Source organism: Lipophrys pholis (genome assembly GCF_963383615.2).
Source record: "Lipophrys pholis genome assembly, chromosome: 10".
NCBI classification, from domain to species: Eukaryota; Metazoa; Chordata; class Actinopteri; order Blenniiformes; family Blenniidae; genus Lipophrys; species Lipophrys pholis.
The window spans coordinates 11,288,544-11,306,991 of record NC_137640.1 but is presented as its reverse complement, the minus strand read 5'-3'; the positions used below and the strand labels follow the sequence as shown (position 1 = coordinate 11,306,991).

Below are 18,448 nucleotides of genomic sequence, written 5' to 3'. Positions count from 1 at the left end.
TAGCAATTATGTACACAGAGAAAGTTTAGTGAAGAAATAAATATAAATCACCACCTCTTTTACTGCTGCAAATTCAGTGTTTGTTAGTAGCTGTCCTTCATAGCAGCAGTCCCACTGTGCTGAGTGGAGAGGCACTGTCAGAAATGTCCTTTATCCTCAGTAGATGAATTGAAGCTGATTTTGGGTGTAAGACATTGAGAATTGTCCTCCGACCCCCCTTTTACTGTACAACATACCACCACATCTACAACAAGAGATATCGTCAAGATTGCTTATCTTCTATCTGTGACAGACTGTAAACCTTGTTTATGACCTGCAAATCTGTACAGTGTGAACCTGCCTTAATATTTGCCTCCGCTCTAACACACCTGAATCAAATGAAAGTGTCACCAATAAGCTGGAGACCTGACACACTTGAAAGCTACTGGATAGATACTTCTAGTTAAATGTTTGGTTGGATATAAATGAATCCAGCAATTTCTCTGCTAGTCCATTTGTGCAAACTATTGTGCAACAAACAAGGCTGTCTGAAAAGCTCATATTGATCAACTATGATAAATGAGTGAATGCAGCACAGACCACAGAAGTCTAAATGTACCCAACCAAGAATGTAACGGTTATATGAACCTGGGTTTCCACACAGCGGTTCTTTGTAGATGGTGGCATATGCAAAGAAGAACATTCCTGCAGGTATTTTATAAATTCGAAGCTGTTGGTGAAGGTTACCCCTGTGCAACCACACGCATTGCATTGCAGTTAACTTTGCACCCAATATTGTTGTTGAAGTGAAGAAAAGTTTACATTGCATGACATACAGCTCAGCGGCACTCATTTTTTGTTTATATCTTTAGGTCTAATGTTAAAAAAAAATGCTAGTGTGAGCACAAAGTGAATCGGATTAAATCGATTTTTTTGTTGTTGTAACTTTGGTCTGGACCGGGGAAACAAACCACATGTGAAAATCGTTGCCTCAGAAGGAATGTAATCAAAACCTCCCTGGATGGCTTCAATATGGCTGTAAACCATTTGTCAGAGGGGGATGGTGAAAACATTTTTCCTCTTTGTGGTTTTAATGCTGCATGTGCACAAGTGGTTTGTATTCACAATATAATACCAGAATGATACGGCGACAGATGGACATTAAATCCCAATGTTTTAATTAGTGTCTCCACTCTGTCAACGGTATCATTGTGGTGGTGACCAGCAGCGTGTGTGTGTGTGTGTGTGTGTGTGTGTGTGTGTGTGTGTGCCAGCCGCCCACGAAACAAGGTGTCTGTGGGAGTTAGACGGCAGAGTGTTCCTGGCATGCTGCTCTCTGCATCTCAGGGGAGCATTATGGGATTGTTGGTCTCACTGCCAACAGGACCAAAGAGAGCAGCAGTCGTCCATCTGGCCTTGTCTACTGTGTGGAGGATGTCCATAGGAGATGAAAAAGAAACTTTGCTGGCAGACAGGCGGGAAGACGCTGCCAAGACAATGCTGCCTTTTCTTTTTCAACAAAAACAGCAATTAAAGGTACATATTTAGTGCTATTTTCCAAATCTCAAGACAAGATGTTAAATGTCAATACAGAGGCTTATTACAATAATATGCTGATGATTGGAGCTGACTGCATTTGCTTTGGATGTAAAACAGCTGGAAGAAGCTAAACAAGTTTTAGGATTGCTAAATCATTTTTTATTTTTACGATATGCTTTTTTATCAAATTTATTTCCTGACTGTATTGACTAGATTTATTTTGACATTAGTGCTGCAGAATTCATAATTATGCCAAATCCAGACTAGGAATATAAACATACCAACTACTGGATTTCATTGACAGCAACATCAGAACCCAGTGGAACGAGATAATGATAAAGATGATGTGTGTTTCACTACAATAGAGACATAAATGGGTAGAGAAAAAGGAAAGCAGGAGATTCGTCACACTTATTGGCATGGCACTTGGGAACTACATTTCCATAATTGTGACAGCCGCGCCTGTATTACAGTTGTTTAGGAGCATCTCCTGGTTTCACTGTATACTTACTAACAACTTTGTTATGTTATTTGACTTAGAAATAATGTCGCTCATGGCCTGCAGTGGCAGTCAACAATGATCAAAGTCCTCTGTCAGCAGCAACCGACTTCATGAGAATGATTTGCACAGAGCCTCCTCCATTCATCCTGCTCTAATCACCTGCTGTAATGTGGTCGGAGACACTATTCACGGAAGTCTGTTTGACAGGGCGATAATTATCTTTCCAGAACCAGTCAAGGACATCCACCAGCTGGCGGTTATTCTGAAGACACAGATTTATGTTGACGGTATTCATAAAATAATTGTCATTGTATAAACAGTTTTACTTGTCCGTAAAAAATGGAACCGCAACAGAAAAGTAAATGTAAATGCCATTACACAAAGAATATGTATATCTATCAGGCCTACATAAAAGTATTGGTCTGTGTGGTCTGAATTCTTCACTTTAAATTACTGGTATTTATTTTGCTAAACATTGAATGCCAGAATTGTAAAAGTCGAAGTTCAAATTCTTTCTGAGTATTATATTTCATAATCAAAAAATCTAAATAAAATGTTTACATTTAAAATTCATCTGACTGGCCTGTAACAAATGACAAGAAGAATTTGTTCAACACTTTGCAAAATATCTCAAAACATTTGTCCAAGTTCACAAATTGTTTTGTGTCTCAAAGGGTCTCGCAAGCGCGTCACTTGAAGTTTGAATCTATCCAGAAAGTTCAAGCAACTTTTAGCCTGCAAAATGGGATCATTGTCATCACTCATGTCTCAAAACCATCTTGAACGGTGTTTTTTAGGAAGTGCATAAAATGGGCCCACAAGCACGTGTGGTCGACAACCCCCTCAATGGGTCATGGCTGTTTAAAGTCATTCATTTGTCCGTTCCAAGTCGAACATATGTGCCAAAATTTGTAATTTTATCTACTAAATACAGTGTAAATCCCTCGTATCGTGCGAACATCAGGTCGTACATGTATGTAAAATTCCCGGCGAATACTGGCCGAAATTTAGGTGAGAGTTTGTGCAACAGTCGTGCAACACTCAATGTGATCCCACATGGAAATTGTTCCAACTTTGTGTGTTTTTGTCTCTCCAGCCAGTCCTGAGTTGCCGAAGAACAGTAAGACAGCAGCTTTACGTAAGTCATAAAGGAATTAATCAGTCTTCTGTCTTTTGTTATTCAGATCCGAGGCAAAATGTTATATTTCAGCTCATTCTATAATTATTCAGTCATTCTTCGCATTATTTACCCCACTACTCCCTCCCTGACATCTGTAGAAAACAACAAAATCAAGTGTCGAATAGATGGATTTCAGATTCTGTCTTTCTGGGAAATGAATCACATTTATCCGTCGATCTGAGACGGCTGTCAGGGTGCTGGAGCGTGCGCAGCGCCACATGGAAGAGCTGTACACAAACACTGATTTAGCTGGATGCTATCTGAATACTGCATGTGAGACAGAGTCAAATCGTTTCATCACTAATCTAAAGCGACGGAAATCAAACCACCTGACCTGAGGGACTGTTTCCGATTGGCTCAATCTGTGGCGAGAGGATGAGTTGAGCACCCTTCCTCATCATTGCTCCAGGCTGAGCTGCACAGTGTGTGGGAGCTGTGTGTGTGTGTGTGTGTGTGTGTGTGTGTGTGTGTGTGTGTGTGTGTGTGTGTGTGTGTGTGTGTGTGTGTGTGTGTGTGTGTGTGTCTGTGTCTGTGTCTGTGTGTATGTGCGCGTGTCTTTGGCTGTGTGTGTTTGTGTGAGATGATAGATAAGAAGGAACCCTCGCAGACAAACGGAGCCAGTAGCCTTCATAATATTCCCACCCCTCTTCATCAGTGCGTTTCATTTGGAGCGCAGTGGGAGGGGCAGTGACACTGGGGTTGCTCTCTGGGTTTGTTCTGCACTGGAAACAGACAATACTCTGCTTCGGCTCCCACAACCTTAAGGACATCCTCATTCAGTCACATTGCTTGACACGGTCGTCAACCCCCCCCCCCACACACACACACACACACACACATACACACACAACTGCACTCACTCACTCGGCCCCTCTGGCCTCTCTCGGTGACATCATGCTGCATCAGAATTTCTATCCACTTTAATGCATTTCTATTCTTTTTATCTGATGTCCGCACATCATGCTTTAGTGTCTGCTCATACATACTGTCCATGGTGTATGTATTCAGCGCGGCTCTGTAAATACAGACATCAGTGTGTACATTTCATGCATGAATGCATAAAGTCTATTGCTATTGTACATGTGTGCAAAAAAAAAAAAAAAAAAAAAATGCAGAGCGAGGTTGAGGAAGTATGTTCAGTCTGGGCATTGCATTGGTCTATTGGAATGAGTCAGAGCAGGCAGGGGGGGTTTCAGGATGCACATGGGAGTGGGGTGAGGGGTGGAAGGTGTAGGGAGCTGGGCTTTTGATTTGGAGGCTTCCTCGCAGTCCTGGATGTCTCAGACTTTGAGCTTGAGTGCGACATACCCTTTTCTGGGTAAACATCCTCACTAGTGGTGAATCTCACCCCCTTCCCGCCGAACACTGGCGGGGACAGGGAGTAGACAGAGAAAGGAGAGACACGTAGAAATATGAGGTTTGAATTACAGAGGAGAAAAAAACAGACCAACAACGTACGAGCATTTTCCCTGAAGTTGGGGGAAACAAGGGAGCTTCGTTTTCCTCTTTCTTTTCACCAAGCACAGATGACCTTGCAGTACGCAAAGCTGGCGCAGTTATACTTCCGTTAAATACATCTAGAAGCTGCTTGGCATTTCATTAAAGTAAATATTTAGCAATCATCCACTGAAAGGGCGTATCTACCAGCGGTGCTCCTTGATGAGATGTCAACATCGACTTCTACAAACATGATGAGAATTACGTAACTTTCTGATGTGTGAGAGCAACAGAAACGAAGAGTGTGGAAAAAAACAAGGGATTAGGTGTTTTTTTTTTTTATCATTGCAAATTTCTGTCAGATCATGTAAAGAATGGTGTCTCTGCACTCTGGAGGCTGGCTGGCTACCAGGAGAGTCAGCAATTCAGTGCATCGAGAAAAAAAAATATTGTGCTGCCACAGTCTCGACTTCACGCTCTACAAATCATGTGAGACGCTTTCAAGATATGGAGCTCAGGAACAGGAAAACCTTTCCAACAACAGAGCAGTAGGAGACCCTGGCTCCTCTGAGGGCACCAAGCAGCAACAACTGCCATCGGATACTACAAAATAATGGAGGGAGTTACATTTACACGCAAAATAAGCCACTTGAAAACTGAGGAGATAGAATAAGGGAGGGGTGAGACTGATTGAAGGTGTTTCGGATACCTTGAGCGTTCTGCGACTGGACAAAGGTCTTGATGAGTTTATCTGTGGCCTGCGTGTAGAGGGACAGGGCGTAGTGCAGAGACAGGAGGTCGGGACTCTTCTCCAAGAAAGTCTTCTTCAAACCCACACCACCAGCATGGAAGTATTGCTGATGTTATGCAAAGAAGCACACGCACGCACGCACGCACGCACGCACGCACGCACGCACGCACGCACGCACGCACGCACGCACGCACGCACACACACACACACACACACACACACACACACACACACACACACACACACACACGCCAAGAAAGAAAGAAAGAGCTGTTTACCAACATTTCGCTGCAGCACATCATTAAAGAAAGAAAACAACAAATGACTGAGCACAGCAGAAGGTTTATCCGGCAGTCAACTTCTGAGATGTTCTGATGTGGGATTTCCTGGGAGCCCCTTTGTTCTTCTGAGGGTACAGTTATTTAAACCTTCAAACACTCACGTTGAGCTATAATGATCACACTTTATACAATCGGATGATTCTTCTAAGAGAAAAAAAATTGAAAAAAAATTTCGAAATATTTTATTATAGTTTCCAAATATGGATAGTTTGAGTTTTTTCACGTCTTGCATAGCGAAATCATTATTCTGAGAAATTCTGTTCTGAAATTGTGTTCCATGTTCCAATAATGGGCATCTTTACATCTCGGTTATTATGTTGGAAGATGAAAGAGAAAAGACGTAAATGATAGATATTTGTCAGGTGCTGTACTAAAATGCTATGTATGCTAGCACAACATTCCTATCCTTTCTATGAGTGATCTCATAGTTTCTGTCTCTAGAGGAGATACTCAAAACATAGACTCTACTAATATCTAAAAAAAGAATGAATTAAAAATGTATTAATGTGTTCAATCTTGGGCATGTTAGAGGCCCTGCAGAGCTTTCAACATTGAATTATTTAGGCGCTATGCAGGCACTTGCATTGTCTTGAAGGAAAGAGGCTTCATGATTTGAAAGTTTGAATTTATCTTATTTTTTTTATGTCGCTTTTATTATTATATATATTTATAGATGGCATAATAGTCACATAAACAAAAAATAATAGAAAATCAAGACATCATCTCAAAGAGGTTCATAAAGGGCTTATGCAACATTTGTTTTTGGCTCTTAATATAAAAAAAGTATGTATGCATCATTTTTTCTTCTATGTAATTTCTTTTAATAACAAATCACATTGCAACACTTTAAAGTAGAGGATAGAAGAAATATTTATACTCACCAAAATACACAATTCAAATAGTTTTAAGTAAAGATGATATCAATAAATGGAACAAAAAAACGGCATTGATGTGAGAACCTGGCTGTGCTCAGGAGAGAAAGTAATACATTAGAATGAATCACCACTTTCAAAGTTAGTGCATGTTGGATTTAACATTTCACTTCAAGATTTGCAAATATCATCAAAACCTTTCAAAGTCTTTTAATGTGAAACATTCAGCATTGAGCTAACAATTGCTGCTTGGCATGAGAAAAGCCCCGTCTGGTTTGACAACAGCAGCCTGTCATCAAACGTGTGAGTCGGAGCATGAGAGTTTTAGTGTTGGTTTGAAGTTCAGCTTTACAGTTCCTAGGAAGTTCACCACCTAGCGTGGTGATGTCCTCTCTTGTAATACCACTCAATACCATAAGATGGTGTTATGAGTCTATTTTCAAGCAAAGGAGTGGGACACAACTCTTAATACACTCAGCCCATTTAAATTTATTGAGAATGATAGACGTGATAACAACTTTGAAGCTCCCGGAGAGCTCCTACTATTCAAATTACCTAACCTATTGTAAAACAAGTAAACATCAATGTTGTTTCCTTGAAAGAAACTAATATTTATGCCCAGGTTGCTCAAGTTTCGTCAGAAATTATTATCTACAGTTGCTTATAATATAACATTAGTCGAGGCATTAACTGAGCATAAGGTGTTTTTGTTGAGTGTTAACTCCTCGACACCTTGCCAGAGAAAAGCACCGCATGTACCTTCAGTCTGCTGCTTATTGCTATGTATGTATTTCAAAAAGGTAGCTCAGTTAAAGGATTTCCTCTTGCAATCCTGCACAAAGCAAAGTCTCATTTACGTCTCTTTAAAATCTCCTCAAGCTTTAAGCATATTTTACTAACAGATAAAAAGAAGGCAACATCCTTGCAAGCTTGTTCCACTCTTGGGATTTCGTGTCAATACAGGAATACTCATTAGTTGTTTTTGTAACGTACAACTATATGCCCTGTTAAAACCCCTCCGCACCGACATCCATTGTAAACGTAACAGTGAAATTCTACCTTGATGGTGTCCAGAGCCAGCTCGATCACAGCACACTGCTTTGGTGTTAGTGCTTTGGCCTCCTCACGAACCATGTGCTCCTTCAAACGAGAGAGCGAGGAGCGCAAAACAAAATGAGTAATATGCCCAGTCATTCATGTTTTCTCTCTTTTTTTTTTTTTATACATACTTATATTTATATATTTATTGATTCATTCACAAGCGGTGGCATAAGGTTCCAAATATGACTGTCTCAAAACATGGTGTACCTTCAGCTTGGACAACTGTCCGAGCTCCTTGGCAGCGTTAAAGATGAGCTGAGTTCCCTGGAAGTTGCGAGAGAGAGAGAGAGAGAGAGAGAGAGAGCGAGAGAGAGAGACTACTGTTATTATCATGACATTATGTGCAGCAGTAAACGGCTTAGTGTCACACAGAGGACAGCGACGTTTCTGACACACATTCATAAACAGTCACTCTAAGTAGCTTTAAAGGTGTCAAGGTGCTTTTCCCGTAAGTGCTGTTACTGCACTTATCTTTTTTTTTTTTTAATTATTGCACACACACACACACGCACGCACGCACGCACGCACGCACGCACACACGCGCGCGCGCACACACACACACACACACACACACACACACACACTGAGACACCTCAGTACAAAGAGAAGGGAATGTGGCTCAGCTCATAGCGTATTCAAGAAGAAAGTATACATGTTGACATACTATAGAACACACATGCGCACGCAACACACACGCACCCACACACACCCAAACAAGTAGTGGATATACAGTTGCACTGTGATGTGTATGCTAATTTATGGGACGTCCAACCTCATGAAATCGAATCTATGTTCACAGCTGTAGACATGAAGTATGGTTTTACTTAGGGATGCACCAATACCATTTTTTTTAAGCATGAGTACAAGTACGAGTACTTAACCTTTAGCTACTTGCCGATACCGAGTACTGAGATGGGTACTTATTAAATTAAGCCTAATTTCTATTCCATACAAATACGATATGTGAAGGCTATGCGTTGCTGTGAACCACCAGCGCACAGCCTCTGTATCGATGCTACGTACACCTCCAACAGCCTTACAGCCTACAGTACGCACAGAGCACAGAGTGTGTGGCGCCGATCTACACACTGCTCTGTGCGTACTGCAAAACTGTGGACTGAGTGCCTGAGCTCGCTGTGAGCCACACATGCTCCGGCTCGGTGTTAATGAGTGTAATCGTCATACTTTATTCTTGTTTAGCATGTAGCATCGCTTGTGCATGAGCCCTGAAACTCTTTAGCATGTAGCATGGCTTGATGTTACTGGATCCACGAGGCAGTTAAGCTAAAGAGCGTCATCGGGCCAACTCTGCTGGTCCAAATGTCTCTGCTGATTAAGTTGCTGGTGTTGTACGAATTAGTTTTTGCTTTAGCTTGATATTTTTGCAGAAAATAATTCTTTAGTCTGCCTTACTTTTGTGATTCTAATTAATGTTAAAGAATCTCCAAATCACAGACATTGCTCATGCTCTGTTGCACACTGGCGTCGTTGCTGTGTCATGACATTACACAGTAATTGCCGGGCTGCATTGGGGCTCTGTTTTTGAGTATGAGTACTCTGATGAATACTCAATACCAGTATCGGTACATCCCTAGTTTTACTGGGTAAAGACCATCGTGAGACAGGTTATCATTACCCTACTGATAATGTGTTGGTGACATAATATTCCTAGTGACAGGGACATGTAGGTGATTTTATCAGTTGTACAAAACCATAAAAAAAAATAAAATAAAAATAAAACCTACATATATCAAATTTATGCGAGGAATTCCATTATAAAAACACTTTAATGTCTGTACTGTTTTTGTCTTTTATGTAGAATTTTGGAATTTGTATTTGGCTAAATAATGCTCCACTTTTACACGATAGTAAAATATCAGAAAATGAGGTAGATGAGTTAGGGTAGAAGAAAAGCAAAAAATATTAATGTTTTTATAGCCTTGAATGGAGCTCAAATTATTTCACAGTGAGGTCATTTGCAGATAAACCTCACAACAGTTGTCTTCTGTGTTATAGCGACAGCCAATCATGAAACAGGCATGTTTTATTATAAAACAAAAAACAACAAACTGAGATTGTGTTTTGTTTAAATAGCAAATGTCTGCATGAACACGACCTGTGGTGAGGCAAGAAGAGCAGATATCGGTGTAGGGATTTTCACACATATAAGCGGCACTATATTGAGTGTGGTGTGGAAACAGAAAGGAAAGAAATCAATATCTCCGCTGTTGTATTTGACTGAGGAGCTGAGGGAAAGAGACAGACACACGGAGAAAGGACATGGAAGAGAGAGACAAGACACATTGATCTAAAGGGGATTGAATCCTTACATCACTGTGAGAAGCACTCTTCAGCCTCCCCTGGAAAGAGAGCATGTGGTTAATACTTCAAGTCGAGGCCAGTCCCTGCTGTCTGACTTCTCTCTCATGAGCGAGATGAGAGCACGCAATCAAAAAGCATTTGCTGTTTTGCAACGTGTTGATAAGAGTTGAAGACACTCATCACTGTCAAACATGTCTGTTTTTTTTCTTTTTCTGGTAGATCTGTATTGTATTTTCCTTTTGAAAAAACCCCAAACAAATATAAAAAAAAACAAAACAAAACCTAACAACACAACAAAAAGAAACAAAAAATAGTTGAAATCACTGGTTGGTGAAGTGGAATAGTAACATAATGACCGGAGTAAATGGACTTGACAAAAACATCTCAGAAATCTTGGAATCGCAGGTTCGGCCAATGTTTGCATTGGCTGAAATGAGCTCAAGTCAGTTTTGTTGGTCATCACAGATACTTTAGAAAAGATTGCAGAGATTGTGCTACTATGCGGTCTGACACAAGCATTATGCTTATAATAATATAATACGATCTGATACATTTATCAACAAGGCTTTAAGAGTTGCGGGTCGTCACATATTTCCTGTTTCCACATTTTATTCCAAGAATGCTCCTACTCCATATTTAGCAAACAGACATGAGATCGTTTCTCTTTAGAGAAACAAAATTGCTAACGTTTCCTCCTAAAGCAGAACTCTGAGAAATGCATAATTCAGAACATTAAAGCTCTATGTCATAACTTCTGTTTAAGGGCCACTGTGGAAGCAGTGGTTATTTTACTCTTTAACATGTTTGATGAAAAACCAGCAGTTCGGAGCTTCAGTAGCGATTACATTCCAACATGTATCATGATTCCTATATCAGATTTTAGTGACCCGCATTGTTTGATAATGCTCTTTATATATTTTGTTTACAGATGCTCCATAAATTAAATGGCTATGCAATACTCTATGGTCTTGAATAGCATATTATTGACAACAGCATATAGGATAAAGATAATTGAAAAGGAAGAATATTGTTATTACAACAAATAAAAGACTTGTAGGTCAGATTTGACCACAAAAAAGCTATGCCATAGAGCTTTGGGACATTGTGAGCATTTTCACACTAAACATTGAGTACACCTTGTTTGGCCAACCTCAACCCAAACAAACAAAATCTTGCAAGGAAAACACACTCTCTGTATCTGGACTACTGATTATACCACCACTACAATAAATGCTCATAGTCATAATAACAACAGGACAAGGAAACCAAACCGGGACAGACCAACATGACAGGTCTGCAGAGACATACAGTGTTGTACAGTATACTGAGAGAGGACTGCAGTGTTGAAATAAATCAGATGCAAGCAACAAACCCACAGTAGGAGGTGGGAGGACACAGTTCAAACAGGTAGGAAAGGCAGGACAGGTAGGGAGAGTTGGAGGAGAGGACCGGAGGAGCAGAGAAGGGGCTGGAAGTGAGTCAGGACACCGGATACCAAGCCACCGGGGGATCAGAGTCACCCCACAGAGTCCCAGTTAAAAGGACACAATGCACGAGTCAACAAGGCAACACCAGGGCGCAAAAAAATGGAGGAGTACCACTTCCCGTTGGAGGAGAGTGTTCAGGAAGAAGAGACAGCAGAAAAAAAGGGGGGCACTGATTGGTGGAGACTGCTAAAAGGGGGTGGGACCTATCCAGACAAGTTAGGAATGCACCATGCTTCTGTCTTCTCAAATGAGAAAAGAAGAGAAGGGAAGAGAAGAGAAGAGAAGAGAAGAGAAGAGAAGAGAAGAGAAGAGAAGAGAAGAGAAGAGAAGAGAAGAGAAGAGAAGAGAAGATGGGACAGGTGAGAAAATCAAGGCAGACTGAGATGAGGGGTCAGAAACGGGGGAAGATCGCAGCCACATATAGCAGAAAATCGACCACTGTGGACTGACAGACAGACAGACACATAGGAGTGCTGTACTTACAATCATCTGTGGAGGGAGAGCGGTGGGAGCAGGATGTAATAGTAATCACAACAACAACAACCAGAGAAAAGGGTCAGTTAAGCGGCAAAGAGCCCCACATCAATCAAAAACACAAGTTTGGGCCCCAGGGCTGCAGGGACGAGGACAAATTGACGCCTGTCTCGAGTCTGTTATGAGTACAGGCCGAAAACTGGACAGGCAGCCACCACTAAACCACTTCACTTTAATATATTGCAAAGGCAGTGCTTGAGTTTTTAACAGCAACTTCAAATAAAGACATTTTTTGAGGTGTCTTTTTGGAGATAATTGCATCTTTGCCAAAAAATCCAAACAGAGCTTTTTCTTTTCTTTTTTTTTGCCTGTTGCCTTCTTATTTCCCTTTAAACAAACTCAAATGGACCAATATGGGTCAACATTGTGGCCAATAACCACAGATTATCATATCATTACAAGTGATATGAGGCTCTTTAGTCAATAACTAAACATAAATAACACATATATTAAAAACAAAAAACAAAAACAAAACAAAAAACAAAAAAAATAGAAACACGAGGCTGCTTTCCAAAATGTATTTTTCGTTTTCAAAGTAGGCCAGATCCTTTGGGCAAAGAAAAACCTGCCACTTTGCTATGAGTTACTCAGAAATCATGAATCTCTTCAAATAATAGCCGGCTGACATGCTGGAGAGCAGCCATGAGCTGGTGTTAGAATGATATGGTGCAATCCTTTTTTTTTTTCCTTTTTTTTTTCCGTCTTTAAGGGTTTCATCTTGATTGCTCGGATGAATGAAGGCACTGGGGGACAATGCTGAATATCCTGTGTGTGGAGGTTGAAAAGAAGATTGAATGCCAAGTAGATGTGATGTTAGATGCAAAAAACAGCTTGATATTTGATTTATACATAAGGGCCATCCTAATTCACAATGCACACAAAATCTCTGTCTTCTTTTTTCATGCACAGTGTTTTGATGTACAAGCACGTATTTGCGCATGTGTGCATCGATCGTGCGCTGCATGGTTTGCACTTTTTTTTTTTTTTCTGCTGTCTACTTTATCACTGGAGGTGACAATCGCAACATACGAAATGTTCTTCTTTCTTTGTAAAAACATTACTTATGACGGTGACTTTCAAACATGGTCAGAATAATCCACGTTAAAAACCTTGAATTCAGTGTAATTCCTTGTACGTGTCAAAGTCTTTCGCGTTCTTTTTGTTTGGATTCATAGGAGTGTCCATGCTTCAATGCGTGTGCGTGGCCTCACCGTTTGGTCCGTGAGCGGCGGCAGAACAATGGTCTTCTCCATGGTGTTCATCACCAGCTTCCACAGCTCCTTTAACACACGCTTCAGCACAGTCTTCTCACAGATCTTAGCAAACAATGTCAGGCTGGCAGGAAGGGGAGACATTAGAGAGATAAAATAGGATTAATATTAAAATGTAGATGGAGGCAGACATGATCTCCAAAGGAAAAAAACACCTAACTTGAATCATCTAATCCCTCCCCCAGATGACTCAGATCTGGAATATGTCACTACTTTTTGAACTACCTTACGTAAACCCTAAATGTCTTTACAGTGTTAAATAATTCGACCGCATTATTTCAGGTATTGGTCTGAAGAATTTGCCACCGAGTTTGCAATCATCTCTCAGGGTTTTGTTGAAGATACTGAGGGATACTGTCAAAAAACTTGGACCTATATTTGGATTCTGGTTTCACTTTTGTAAAACATGCAAACAGGAAAATCCATCTCGGCTTTATACAAATTTGACCAATCATTTTTTAATACTGTCAGACATTAACTAAGCTTTCATTTCATATTGTTAACATTAGATGTTAACAAACATTCATCCCAAATCCTTCAGTCTATTGCAAGCTGTCTGGAAAACAACAGCAGGACTTTTAACTAAAGGACTGAGAATTCCGGTACACCCAGGGTTTACATATTTTAACTGGCTGCCTTTTTGTCACTGTATGTTATTTGATAAAAAATAAATAAAAAATAGGTCACCTTCTTATGCTCTTTCAACTGTGCACCCGCCGAATTTATACTTACTCATCTTTACATGAAATCAATGTCTGCTAACGTGAAAGCAAAGGGAAATGCAGAGCTTTCACAAGTTTGGCTGAAAGTCAATACAATCACCAAAAGCCTCGCGAACTGAACAATCCTGCAGAGAATCAATCGAACGGGCAGACTGACTCACTTGCTGTCCAGGAACTCCATGATTGGCTGCAGGACGTTGTCGGCATCTTGGGCCACGCTGCTGGCATTCCCCACATTTGAGGTTCCCTTCACCTGGGCCAAGATGTCTCCCATCTGCTTCACGTTCTCCTCAATATGAGGCTGGAAACTACCGGGGAGGGGAAGGATGAGCTTTTTTCTTCTTTTTTTTTTTTAAATGCTGAGGCATATTTCATTAAGTAAATAAAGCATTCTGTACTTAGGACAGCAAATGTGTGACTGCATGCTTGTTTGCGTGACTTTGTACCTGACGGCAAAGACCCTGCTGAGATCATCCATGACATTGTTGAGCTTAACCTGCAGGTCCTTCAGGATATCACTCGCCTCCACACACAGCTGAAATACAAACATGAAAACACAGCTGCTGGTTAGATAATTCAGTGTGAAGCAGCGAGTAACAACACTGGTAAGCCACAACATTATGACCACTAACAGGTGAAGGGAATATCGCTGATACTGTGGCACTTTTTAGTGGGTGGGATATATTGTGCATCGACTGAATATTTTGTCCTCAGCATTGATGGAAGAGGTGCAGGAAACATTTCTGAGTATATGTTTTGAGTGAGTCGCAAGAACCAAACTGTGACGGGTCAGTCCATAAGCAAAACGGCAGCAGTATACGCCAAGAGTGGTCCAAGGAAACAAAAGCAGTAAACCATGGATTGTTCAGGCTCATTAATACATCTGTTCCTCTGGAGGCCCTCCCTCTGTTGATGCCATATACCACAGCGCACCTTTAGAGCTGTATTGAAGTCCAAACCTTGATGGGTCTGGCCTGTTTTGGTTGCTATGAAAGAAGCTATAAAACATTAGCTGTGTGATCATAATGTTTTGACTTATATTTGTACAATTAAAATAATTACTCTAAACACTACTTAGAGTATCTATGTGACAAAACTAACATTTCGTACAAAGTAAAACTGGTGAAATATATACAGGCTGTAGTTAGTTGTAACAGAATCACTTACATCTTTTCCACCCATGGCTTCAAACATCTTCTCCAACTGGACTCTCAGCTGCTGGATGTTGTTTATCAGGATGCAGGGCTGAATCACAGGAAGATGAATAAACATTCAAAGCAAAATGAATTGATGTTAACTGTCTCACGGACAATTGATCAGTCAGCTCTGTGGTCATAAAGTCTTTAACTTCTTACCACTTTCTCCATGGTGACATAGTTGGCAAACAACTTGGAGATGATATCAGCGTAGGATAGAAGTACATTGCTGATGGTCTGAAGATTGAACAGAATATCAACATCAATATTATTTAATTTCATTAAACCAAAACTTGTATTATAATTACATTTGAAGAAGTCTTTGTTAAATTCTTTTGATTTCATTGAAACATTCAAGATCCAAGTAATCCAAGCAATGAATCTACCTTTGCAAAGCGCTTCATGTAGTGTCCTACAATCTGAGGATCGGGGCACTCTAACTTCCTGATGATCTCGAAGCTCTGGTTGAGCTGGGAGAACACGTCCACCACCGAACAGGAGAACAGAGCATGTTCCGACGTGACCTGGAACTGCAGGGCAGAAAGAAATGTCCAGGAAGATTTAGACTCATAACTTTGTCACTTGAAGAGAAGTGAGACATTCGTCAGCAGAGGTAACAGAAGCTTGCTATGAGTGACCCTTTTCTCAACTCAGAGAAAGTGGCTGGACCATCAGATGCTATATTAAACTGGACCTTTGATATTTTTCGCTGCTTGTACAGACTCTCAGACCAGACAGGTCGACAGCCATCCGGTGACAGGTGGGAGCTCCTGTCTGTCTCCCTGGCTGTCGGTTAGCACCTCATCCTTAATTGGCTCCAGGTGAGTGTGTGTAGGTGCTACTCCAAGGGAGTCTAGATAATGAGGTGAGGACAGATTCCCTGCAGTCAAACCTGCCATTATTCCCAGTGTTCTGCAGTAACTGAGTCATCAGTCTGTTGAAGCACATGCAAGTATTGTCCAGTCCTTTTAAAGCCTTTCAAATAATCCCAGAACGCTCTGAGGCATACGCGCTACTATTTCTGCCTTTGAAGTGCACAGAGGAGGCATGTGGGAGGCAGAGCAGGATGCAGAGGATAAAACTGTTGGATGATAGCTTTGAGTGTGGCTGAGGGAGATACAAAGGACGGATTACAGAAATTGTGCCCGAACAACAGCAGCGACTCAGTGTTTTCCGGGGGACTTAAAAGGACATAGGAAGAGAAACTGGAAACATTTACCCCATCTTTTTTGTCTCTCTCCAGAGCACCATGCAGAAAGTCGCGGGACACCTCTTCATTTTCATCCAGCCACTGGATGACGAACGGCTCAAACCACCTGTGGACAGCAAAGATGTAGACATTGTTTGATCGGTCCGACGTGGGCACTCCTCCTGTAGCATTTCAAGTTGTTGCTGCCCGGGAGTAACCACTTACTCGAGCATGACCACTTTTTTCCGTAACGCGTAATCCAACGCGTTACTTTTTCCAAAGTATTTCAAAACCAGTAATCAGATTAAAGTTCAAGATGTATTTGTTTTTCTTCCTGCGTCTCAGGGACAGACACGGGCACGTTTTCTAGCTGGAAATAGTCATTATTTTCTCTCAGCTTAAGATGACATTACTAAGATTCATTGTACACTTTGTGCTGCGACATTGTTATCTAGTTTTAATAACACTACGTCAAAATTAAAGCTCAAACATCACAAATAAAAGTAAAAACTGCATACACCGTGCCTTTTTTGTTTAATACATATTGTCCATGTGGTGGTGGGATGCTGTTATCACAATTGCATTGTTATACTGAGTGTGTCAGTGTGGCTACAGCTCCTCAATCATTTGTGAAACCCCCGACCATGATTCAACTTATAATTTAGTTTTGAATTAGGAAGTAAATGAAGTTTGAAAATGTCGCTCTCTCTAAATTTGGTCCCTTTCAGAAGTTTCTGTATAAGTAACAGTTATCATCAGCTGCTTGGATCCTTTTATTGTAAATCCAAATAATCTCTGTCGATGTTGGAAGTAGTAATGAACCATTTTGAAGGTTGTTAGTAGAAGAAATTACAGTTATTTGGTTTCAGATGTTGTCATCAAAAGTAAAGAGTTTCTCAGAAAAATGAATACTCAGGTATAGATACCTGCATTATACATTTAGGTATCATAGTGAAGTAAAAATACATTGTTACTTGACACCTCTGCTGCATTGTAATATGAGGCTCATTCATGCAAAACGTCCTGTTTGGCATAAACATTCATTTGTTTCAGGAGACATGGAGTAGCAAGCAGACGTGAGTGTAAACCTCTAAACAAGTTGCAAACTTTACATTTTTCTAATATTTCTTTTGTTATTTTTGAGTCTTTTTTTTTCTCCCATTTTCCAGATGTAAGTGCAAAAAGTGACGCTACTCACGCAGGATATTCAGGCACTCTGCTCTTGAAGAAAGGCAGGTCTTTGCAGTACTCGTTGTAAAGCCACTTGACCTTGAAGTGGAGGTTCATATAATCGGCGCTCTTGCACAGGCGGTTTTTTTCGTGTTCTGAAAAAAAGAAAAGAAAACGGAAAAAATCCAACAAATACACAATTAATTTGTGTTTAAGTTCTGTTACCATAAATGATTAAAGAAACGGACCCTGAATCTGACACACTCATAGACTTATTGAACATAATCGATGGTTTTAATCTTAAAAGTACATTAACTTACTATAGTTTGTCAGAAAAGCAGGCGCAAATACAAACGTTTTGCTGGAACTAATTACACATTATACCATGATATTGAGTGTTTTGTTATGCAAACAGAGTCCAACACACTTTAATTTCAGAAGCATTACATAAGCATTAGAATTTAGAAACTTTTTTTTTTTTTTTAACCTAATATTTTGAAATATATTAAAACAACAAGTCTATGGAACCCAAGGTAGTTGAATGAATTGAATGCTTGGGAAAATACAAAACCAGCAGCACATAGTGTACTTCTGTAATAGGCATTTTAATATTCAGTAGGATCAGATTGAAAATGATAACTGGAAATGGAGTTGGATCTTGCTAAAAACAACATTTATCAAACAGGTCTAATGTGCCTTCACATCGTGTCCGTTCAGAAGCAACATGATTGATTTGTACTTACCCTCCATTGCGTACTTCATATCCTGAGCAAACAAGTTCCACATCACCTCAGCACTGATTTTACCCACATTGAGCTCCTGGGGAAACCTTGATGGAGAAGGAAAGGCTGTTTA

The 18,448-nt window shown here is 40.5% G+C and overlaps 1 protein-coding gene across 1 annotated transcript in view; it reads right to left on the bottom strand.

Moving 5' to 3' along the window:
* The window catches only part of unc13a (unc-13 homolog A (C. elegans)), a gene marked incomplete at its 3' end in the record, with an annotated part of 49,923 nt that overhangs the window by 4,040 nt on the left and 27,435 nt on the right, over positions 1–18,448 (bottom strand). The window contains exons 26-38 of the mRNA XM_080474048.1: positions 18,337–18,422; positions 17,622–17,748; positions 16,454–16,550; positions 15,621–15,764; positions 15,394–15,471; positions 15,206–15,283; positions 14,485–14,573; positions 14,200–14,346; positions 13,257–13,380; positions 10,033–10,062; positions 7,910–7,966; positions 7,661–7,741; positions 5,347–5,494 (exon numbers count right to left, since the gene is read on the bottom strand). Of these exons, the coding sequence (XP_080330174.1) occupies positions 5,347–5,494; positions 7,661–7,741; positions 7,910–7,966; positions 10,033–10,062; positions 13,257–13,380; positions 14,200–14,346; positions 14,485–14,573; positions 15,206–15,283; positions 15,394–15,471; positions 15,621–15,764; positions 16,454–16,550; positions 17,622–17,748; positions 18,337–18,422 (1,286 nt within the window). The remainder of the gene's footprint in view (positions 1–5,346; positions 5,495–7,660; positions 7,742–7,909; positions 7,967–10,032; positions 10,063–13,256; positions 13,381–14,199; positions 14,347–14,484; positions 14,574–15,205; positions 15,284–15,393; positions 15,472–15,620; positions 15,765–16,453; positions 16,551–17,621; positions 17,749–18,336; positions 18,423–18,448) is intronic.